The sequence below is a fragment of the Schistosoma mansoni genome, chromosome 1, assembly GCF_000237925.1.
Source record: "Schistosoma mansoni strain Puerto Rico chromosome 1, complete genome".
NCBI classification, from domain to species: domain Eukaryota; kingdom Metazoa; phylum Platyhelminthes; class Trematoda; order Strigeidida; family Schistosomatidae; genus Schistosoma; species Schistosoma mansoni.
In genome coordinates, this window is record NC_031495.1 from 21663886 (window position 1) to 21674510 (window position 10625).

The window sequence follows — 10625 nt, forward strand, 5'->3', positions numbered from 1 at the left end:
TCTGGGACTAGAACCCATCAAACATCAATGGGAATATTCAAACAAGTAATACTAAGTGAGTTTAAACTTCACCCCAATGCACAAGCAAGTGGCTATCATGACTCAGTAGCCGAGTCGATAAAGCGATGGCGTTTAAAGCGAACAGTACTGGGTTCGAGTCCCACAGTGAACATCAACTCTGAGATACAGGTACATCCAGCTGACGAGTCCCAAATAGGACGGAACAAGCGTCCTGGATTCCACTGCTAACCACTATCCATCTTTGCTTACAATGCTTGTAAAATAAGGCTATATCGAGGCAATACGCACAGTATGCACATATGCCAATAAGAGACAGACCAGTTGTAGTCCTAAACATCAATGGGAAGATTCAAACAAGCAATACTAAGTGAAATTAAAGAATTACTGAGTTTCAAGAAAGTAGCCAAAACAAATTGTTTTGGGTTTTGTAAATTTTATTTTTAGAACGGTACAAATACTGTACAGTGTTTTTAGCTATTATGAACTTACATGCAATGAATGTAAATAAAGCCAGGATAATAATTAAGGCAGAATCATATGGATTCATCATATTTCATTGTTTCTCATCAGCTGCTTATGAATAAATCTTAACCGTTTTTTTTTCATAACTGAAACTGTAATGTAATTGATACATAGAATGCACAAATTATTAAGATTGACTATGAGACGAATAAATCATTGAATGATATTGGCTTTTACTAAAAATAAATAATTTAAATGCTCAGTATAATTTTTATATTGGAGTTCTTGAAGTTCTATTCTTAAAAATAAAAACTATTTTTTATATGCGATAAATATTTAGGTATCTACTGTAAACATGATGATAACTAGGTTTTTAAATGAACCAAAAAGAGATGATCAATCATTAGTTAATAAAGAAATGACAATTGAGAAAGTTATCAATGTTCAAGATCACCTAAACTCGGCTTGGAATAGAATTGCTGATACAGTTGAGTCGCACAGAGACCGAATAATTGAAGAATCATTTTATGTTAATTTATTCATTGAATGTAAATATACATCTGAATGGATTACAGAAAAAGAAGCAGTTTTGTTTTCAACAGATTCCATTGATGCTAATAGTTTAACTGGTTTGGTAGAATTAAGAAGACGTTTATTTAATTTACAAGGAGATTTAAAAGCAATTGAAGCACGAGTTGAAAATATTGGTGAACGTATAGGAGAATTACTTGGTATGACGGAACAACAAGAAATTGCATACGATGAACAAGATATAAAATTAAAGTCTAAACAAAGAGCGGATTATTTAATGAAAGAACATATGAAACTTACACAACAGTGGCTTAATTTAAAAGAAGCACTTAAACAAAGAGTTAATCGAATATCTACTGAAGGTCAAGTGAGTCGCTTTCTTGAGAAACTTGATTCATTTCAAGATTGGATGAGAAAATTAAAAAGTGATGTGTTTGTTCGTGAATTTCCAAGTGATTTACAGGTAACTTTATCCATAAGAAAAATTTCACTAGTTTTTAAAGATTTCATCCATTAAATTGACGTATTATATGCATAATTGCACCTGTTGTTTGCCTTTAACCAGAGGTTACATTATTACATATACTGAAGATTTACTTTAATTGTAGATAGAAGTGGTTCGTGTTAACGAATCGATACCAAAGTAAAAATCACTGAAATCCAGATTAATGGTTAGTTTTTTCATCTGGTTAAGAAAGCACCTGCACAATTTGTTGTTGCGATCTGCTAGAAACGTTCATTGTAAATTATTTTATAATGTCTCAGTCAACACATTATCCTAATTTGTCATGGATGCTACTGATTCCACAGAAGTTGATTAGCTCTTAAAGTGTGAGTTTTCCTGTGTTAACCAAAGAAAGAGATTTGAATGGTAATCTCTAGTACAATAGAACCGTTACACTAAGAGGTTGTAAATGGTGATGTCAAAAATGTGTTCACTAATGTTAGCCTCATTGCATGTTTACATTTGATAACCATTTCCAATCACCACAACACTACCATATTCCAATATCATATGTTTTTTTTTAAAAAAATTGAGTGTTCAGATAATAAGTGAACGAAGTGAGTGTTAGTAATGCAGTCTCAAAGTGACATATCTAGTAATATTCTCTCAACATTGAATTGTATCTAAAATTGTTAAGTAGACTAGAATGACTAGAATACCACGGTTGACCGATAATGGGCAAATTATTGTTTATAAATGTGTAAACGGTTTTAAATGGTCATGAACGTTTTGTATTTCTAATCCACTTGTATTTCAGTATAATTTCCTCTATATATGATAGGTCTTTTTTTCGAAAGTAATACGTTCAGAAGTTCAGTAAAAGTATAAAAGTCATTTAATCAATAGGTCGACTTATATGTTATTCACTTGCCTATCGATTTGTTTGTATAAAAAAAGAAAGTAGCCTGCTTACTGGACGATTACTTATAGTTTGATTAAATGGTCTATTAAGTTTCCGTTCATTTATTAGTCTAACCAGTTGAATAATAACTTAAAATGAGCATGAAACACATTTCAAGTAACAAATATTGTCATAGTTCAATAAATTGATGACTTGATAGCAGATATTAAACACAATTAATATATATATATATTATGTTATTCGTTATCAGATAACAAGTATGATTGTAGAATATATTCTTCAATTTGTTCTTTGTTATTATTTGTTAGTTAAAGTATTGATATTTGTTTTACTTAATGTAAGTATAATAATATGTCGGATAATTTAATATGAAACTATATTCACAAGAGTTACTAATTATTTAAAAGTTTATTACTGAGCTCAATGTTTGCAACAGTTAGCTTTTAATTGGTATAAACATTATTTGTGAATTAAAAACATTATCATGATTACGTCTCTACTTTGATTCTAAAGTTTAACAGTGAGTATATTAAATATGATACTAGTCTACTGTATGGTGTTTATGATCTCTGACTGATGAACCTGTTCAACTATTTATTTACTACGTGAAATTTCTGCCACATAATTTAGTTCTGTTAAGAAATATATATATATATTCTTTCACCATGTAATATCCTTTATTGTCTTTTATTAATTTGCATAAAGAAAACACCCCTTCAAAAGTTTTAATAACTATAGTATGTTTTTCATTAGATAATACTAAATAACGGAAGATTATTTATTTGCTAGTAGTCACAATATATTTATTAAAAAAACTACTATTATTCGATGTAAACTTTTAAACTGTAAATAAACAAATGCCAAATGATTTAACATTGTAACATTTTTTTGTTATTATTAGTCTCATTCAATTTTGTAATATGTTGAATTAAAAGAAGTCAATGATCATTTCCGTTGCATCACTTCAAAGTATGAATAATTATTTACTACAAAAATTTATTTGTAATAAACTAGAGAAAAATAAAGTAACAAAATAATCTTATAATTACATAAAATTGAGTCAATAAAGAACGCTAAGTCAGTTATTGACTATTTGGCCGATAAGAGTAAAGGATATTCGTAGGCTACTAGTATTCGATCATAGGTGTCTTCGAAGCATTGCTCGTATATCCTGAGACCACCGGCTAAGTAATGCAGTTGTTAGGAAACGGATACTAGGTGAGGATGGCAAATCAATTGATGAAGTAGTGAAACTTCATCAGTTGAGATGGCTGGGATACGTGTTACGTATGTCCAACCACCGACTGCCCCGACGTGCAATGCTTTATGGTGTAGGAGTAGGTTGGAAGAAAGCTAGGATCGGCCAGACCAAAACGTGGCACAAATCCATGAAGTCACTGACAAGTAGACTGAGCCATGCCGGTAGGTGTAGACTACCTGGTTGGGATTCGCGAGATGATGGCAATCGATGGTTAGAGACCTTGAATGACATGGCTCGAAATCGTTTTCAATGGCGAAGGTGCATCCACTTTTTGTGTTCTGCCAAATTCTAATCTTCTGAATTCATGTCCCTATCTCTTTCCAACTTTATTTCACTGTATTATACTCCTTCAATAACATATTCAAACCCTAATCTTTCCGATTACGGCTTATACTCTTACTACTTTTACCACTATGGGATTTGAATCGACAACTGCATTTCTGTGTTAATTAGGTATGCCAACTCGAACTGATGTACGTACGTACGAAGTTCTACGTTGTGACTGACTGACTGGTATTTTAGTTTGTTTTAAGATTCCTAACTATAAAAGAGAAAAGAAATATTGAAAGGAAGTATTTGTTAATTTTAATAAATATATTATCCTTTATTTAATTTGACTTTCATATCAGTTCTCAATATGCTTATGAAGTTCAGAATAATCCTTGATTTTTCGTATTTCGTGGGACTTTTAATATACTCTTAAAGATATTTAAAGTATAAACATGTACTGCCATTTATATCCTTCTCCTCTTTTATTTGAACTGTCGTACGTTTATATTGATTTCCTTTTGACTTCGTATTGTGAGCTGTAGCAAAGTGAAGGAATAAACACATGTACACAGTCACTATCGATTAAATCATCAAACTGATATCATATCGTAATCGGTAGTTTACGGATGTATATTCAATTGTGACGAATTATTACAACAGTTGTGAAGCTATGATTTCACTGGTTATTACTCAATATTATTGTGTTTTGGTTTGAACAAATTAGCCTCTTAAAATCACTCTATATCATTAGACTCCAACACTTTGACCGTTTTTCCTCATCAACCTTTCCCTTCTATTTCATTGATGAATCACATTAAGATTGTTTACGGGAATATTTCTATCACCAAGGTATTTCGAATTAACGTACAACCGAAGAGTATTTGATAATAGATGTACAAATACTTTTGGTGCTTTTGAGTCTCTTGAGCTTTCACTGTCGTTCTGAACATAAACATCAACGCTTACTTCATATAAAAGTGAGCTTCTTACTTACTCCACAAACATTTTATCAGCTTATTCCGGTGTCCATTTTTATGATTGGTGATCTCCATAGGTTCGATTACTTCCGTTTTCCCTTGTTTCTAAGTTGATTGTTTTCTGTTGATCTCTGACCACGTTATTGATTGACCTTTATCGAATGGGTTGATATTTCAGGTCTGATTCGATGTGTTTACTGGTTTTTAATTGGCCCGAATTTTATGCTTTCAGAAATACTCTGGGGTTGTTATAATTTCCTCATACTATACATTGACGTCAGTGATAGCATATCGTATCATTTTACTGATATTTAGCGATTGTGTATGTACAAATGAAGAGATCCTCCACTTTGTTCCGCATCGTCGAAGATGTTTTGATTCAATCTATGCATATTTTTGGGTTGCTCTCCGGGATAACTAAGAGGTCATTCGCGTAGCGTATCCAAATGTTTGTATCTACAAATTACATTTGTCATTGAATATACTATGTTGGTTGATGAATATATTTTGACTAATATTAACTATGTTTTCAAATCAAATCATAATAGGTTCTCAAAAAATGATACTAAATTTAAAACGTGCCTTTATTGATGTATAGTGTGTAAAATTATGTATAAACATTTTCAGGAAACTGAAAATCGTTTAACAGTTATAGAACAAAGTGCTCAAGAAATCAAAGATTATGAAAATGAAGCAAATAAACTATTTGAAACTGGGAGGCAACTGCTCAAAGGTTACTATGACACACCACATATTATGCTGGGGCAGCGGTTAGCTGGACTTGAAGATGATTGGAAATCAATTCAAAGTTCAATGGTCAACTGTACTACTCGACTTCAAGAACGTTATGCTTTGCAGGTAATTTATAAATGTTCTTCCATAAACAGTTTAAACAACTTTTATTGTGCTACTTATCTTCCTGATAATATTTTAAACAAAAATTATTCATTATTATTCATATTACATACACTTTATTGTGACTTTAATGTTAAACATATTCAGTTACTCTAACTTTTCGAATGATTACGTTTTTTTCTACGCTTCACATACTTCTCATAACCGTTTACTTAAACATTTGGAGTAGAATTTCTGGTCACCTCTCAGTGTTTTAGCATTTTATTAAATATAAAATTTGTAGACAAATTAATTTAATGAGAAGCCGTGACCAGTGGAGTTCAACCGTGTCTGTTGTGAGGCAGTTACTCACTGAAGACAATGGTGGACGGTCGCTCAATATTGTGGATTGATTGAAGTTAGACATTAACACCGTTGGATGCCAGCTCAGTGGTCTGGAGATTAGGCGTTCTCGCCCGAGACCGAAGGTTCCGGGTTCGAGTTCCACATACAGAATCCTGCGTACGCACTGCTGAGGAGTCTGTATTAGGACGAAAGGGCCGTCCAGTGCTTCCAAGTTTTCAGTAGTGATCTAAACTCAATGATGTATGTATGTATATAATTAACATATGCTCAGCCACTGTCAATAAATGTAAACATGGAATTTTCGCTTGAGCTTTTAGACTTTCGTTTGTAGTTACATCACTGACGAGTATTGAGTTTGATTGTACAAAGTTAATATAATGTGAAGTTATTTTTCATTACAAATAAACCTCAGATATGGAAATATTGGCAATAAAAACTCTACAAATAATGTTTGTGAACTATAAGAGTTCTTGCTTCAGGTTTTTTGTAAAATGTGAGAGGGATTTCAGGCATAATCACAATTGACAAAAAATTGATGAATAAGAAATGTTGTGATAATCCGAGAGATCTCAAACATTTAAAATGGAAATAAAAACGATAGTGTTTAAAATATTTTCATATTAAAGAAATTTTCTAGACTTTACAGATGAATTATATTTTTCCACTATGTTGGATCATGATTTATCGAAACATCTGTATAGTGTGTGGAATTGATTTATACAGTTGTTTTAGATTGAAGCTGAATTATATGGTTCAAAGAAATGTTTCACATAAACAGATTTGAGAAAAATTTTCTTGTTTCTGATGAAAAACCATAAACGTATAATTCAGCCTTCAGTTTGTTTGTAATTACTCATCAACATACTTGAGCGTGGCCAGAAGTACTCACCAAGTACACCTGGAATCAGGTGTTTTTTTGGGCGATCTTTCCCTGAGCCGTTGAACTAAATGCTCAATTCATAAAGTAATAGGTCACAGTCAAGAAATTCGCTGCCGTGGTATCCAGTCTTTAAAATAGGTTTGTAAACTACCTTCGTATGTCCTGGAGCCTACTAGTTCGAGATCATAGTTTTCTAACTAACCTTGATGAAACTTCCGTACTCACCATTCTGCTTTAAACCCCTAGTATTCACTTTCGTAACAATACTTCCGTAACCTAGATTTCAGTGAGTAGGACTTCCTTAACAAAATTTATAAGTTCACGGGTGTTTGAGAGCGTCTTGAGAGGAATTACGAACTCTCCTATATTTATTAAGAATGAAAAATCTATCATCTATGGCACTGAACGATTATTACTTTTTTTTGTAAATAGACTAAACTCTAAGGTATAGAATTCATGATTTCTATTCGCTACTCATCTAATAGGTCTTAAATTCAACTAAATAAGCTATCATATGTTTACATTACTGAGGAGTCTATATTATTATTCAGTTGTATTATCATGTTTCAAATGATTCTTTAAATGATATCAGTCTGTAATAAAAACTATTTTCGAATCGAAGTAATCTCTACTAAAAAAGGACAGTTCTACTCTGAATAAACAAAATTAATAAAGATAGTGAAAATAAATTCTACTGCATGACAATCATATATTTCATTCAACTATATAAAGTTAAGTTGTCATAATTTCATTGTCCTCTATCTTTTAGACAATTATTACAATATCAGAAGGGTTTTTTGTGGAGATTTAGTATTTTCATAGTTGAAAGCGTGAGTCAATTGAAGCTAGACCACCAGGGAAAACCTGGAGGCACTGAACGGCCGTTTCGTCTCAATGTGGGACTCCTCATGAGTGCGCATCCACGACCTCGCCTCAAGAGATTCGAGCTTCAATTGACTCACGCTTTAAACTATGAAAATTCTAAATCTCCACAAACAAACCCTTCTGATAATAATAATCATATGCTCACTAGTGACTGACTTCGAGATGTAAATCCAGGAGTTCTAGTGAGAAGCATTGACCAGTGGAGTTCAAACGACATCTGTTGTGAGATATCAACAAACTGAAGACAAATGGTGAACGGTTGCTCAACTTCGTGGATTGGTTGGAGTTAGACATAAACACCATCGGATGCCGCCTCAGTGGTCTATCGGTTAAGTGCTCTGGCGCGAGACTGGTAGGTCCTGGCTTCGAATCTCGCGAGGCAAGGTTATGGATGTGCACTACTGAGGTGTCCCATAATAGGACGAAACGGCCGTTCAGTGCTTCCATGTTTCCCCTGGTGGTCTAGCTTCAATTGACTCACGCTTTCAATTATTACAATAGTTATTGTGATAATATCATTATTGCTTTTTCCAGATTATAAATAACGTCCAAATATTTAATCCACACAGTATGTTTATATGTCTAATTGTGTTTGTGTACCTTACTGTTACAATTAGTTCATGAATTTCACTAAATGAAATATTATTTAATTTAAACGAAAAATTGATTTATGTTGTTTTATTCGAAAGTTTAAAAAACTTACCTCAAACGAAAATATTTTTGCATTCATAATTTGATAAATTTGATTTAGTTGCAATGATAGAATTGCTGACTGATAGATTTTGTTAACAATTTATTTTTGGTATGGGAATTTGTGGAGATTGTAGTATTTTCACATTTAAATTAACGAGTCGATCTAAGCTAGACCACCATTGAACACCTTTAACCACTGGACGGTTGTTTCGTCCTAGTATGGGACTCAGCAGTCCTCATCTACGATCATACATGTGGGGCTCGAACTCAGGATCTTCATTCTTGCGCTCGAATGTATTTGATAAATGTTTGGTATAAGTTACGGTAATAACGGTTCACCGTTCAATGAAAAATGTAAAAATCCCCATGACATATTTGAAAACATCTAGGATATATTACAATCAGTAGTGTTTTGTGATAGTCAAAACTGTGTATAATCCATGAAAGGATTCTATGTTTTACTGACTAAATATTGACACAGAAATAATTATCTTGAGGTCAACTGATATGACTGGCAAGTCAGGATAAACCATATTCTGTTCAAGCATAGATAGTAAGAAATTTGATGATAAGAGAGCTTATTTTGAGTGAGTTGTCTAAATAAGGTTCCACATATCCCTATCTGAGTTAGCCAACTACTTATCTAGTTATTGAACCTAACATCAGATGAATGCTATTTTCAGAAATCTATCATTAATTAATTACGTTATAGTATGTTTACTGTTTGCATATGTTTGAAAGAAAATCATTTAAAAGTGTCCATAAATCTTTATAATTAAGATATAGATTCATCTGACTTTGTATATTTTGTAGGCTAATAATTCATAGTATTAGTAATGATCATAATAAAAAATTATATGAGCAAAGATGGATAGTGGCTAGTAGTGGAATCCAGGACGCGCGTTTCGTCCTATTTGGGACTCGTCAGCTGAATGTACCTGCATATCAGAGTTGACGTTGACTCTTGGACTCGAATTCAGTACCGTTTGCTTCAAACGCCATCGCGTTATCCACTCAGCTACTGAGTCCTGATAGCCAGTTGCTTTTGCAATGGGATGACGTTTTAATTCACTTTGTATTGTTTGTTTCAATCTCCCCGTTGATGTTTAGCACTGCAATTGATCAATCTCTTGTTGGCTCGAGTCTCAGAGTGAACATAAACTCTAAAATGCAGGTACATTCAGCTGACGAGTCCCAAATAGAACGAAACACGCGTTCTTGGTTCCACTGCTAGCCACCATCCATTTTTGCTTAGAATGCTTGTGACGTCAGGCGGTATCGAGGCAATCCGCACAGTATGCACATCTGCCAATAAGAAACTGATCAATTGCAGTCCTAAACATCAATGGGAAGGTTCAAGTACACACTAACAAGTGAATTTAAATTAACATAATACATAAATTGCTCATATAAACTCCCTACATTTTCATAATACTGATGTCAAAGTGTCTGAGCACTTGCTCAGATATCCAAGAATGAAGACAAGGTATCTTGTGGGTAGATAACTTAAACAAAAATAAAATCAATTTAAAAGATAAACTGTTGTCACTATATACTTATTAAATAACAAACAAGTCACTTTGGCTATTTTACCGAAATTCGAGTATCGTTGCTCGAAATTAGGCTCACATTTAGAAGTGCATGAAGCTTTGGTAAATAAGTTAAATTACTCACTAAGATTTTAAAACCATTTTCATTGATGGATATGAAATCAACTGAATAAAAATGTTCATGGTAACTTTAAAAAGCCTTAAGTTAATAATACCAAATATGACCCTTTAGTATTTACCCAGTTGATTCATTTGGTAACTATTTCTAGATATTTTTTAGTTATGTATATAATATTAATTATCAGAAGGGGTTTTGTGGAGATTTAGTATTTTTCATAGTTGAAAGCGTGAGTCACTTGAAGCTAGACCACCATGGAAAACCTGGAAACACTGGACGGCCGTTTCGTCCTATTATGGGACTCCTCAGCAGTGCGCATCCACGAAGCAGTGACCAGTGGAGTTCAAAACCACGTCTGTTGTGAGATAAGAACTCACTGAAGACAATTGGTGAATGGTTGCTCAACTTCG

At 33.0% G+C, this 10625-nt stretch overlaps 1 protein-coding gene across 1 annotated transcript in view; it reads left to right on the forward strand.

Annotated features, from left to right (window-relative positions):
- Positions 1-841: 841 nt before the first annotated feature.
- Positions 842-10625, forward strand: part of Smp_128930 (putative abnormal long morphology protein 1 (Sp8)) — a gene marked incomplete at its 5' end in the record, with an annotated part of 52099 nt that continues 42315 nt past the window's right edge. The window contains 2 exons of the mRNA XM_018793646.1: positions 842-1477; positions 5517-5747. Of these exons, the coding sequence (XP_018648137.1) occupies positions 842-1477; positions 5517-5747 (867 nt within the window). The remainder of the gene's footprint in view (positions 1478-5516; positions 5748-10625) is intronic.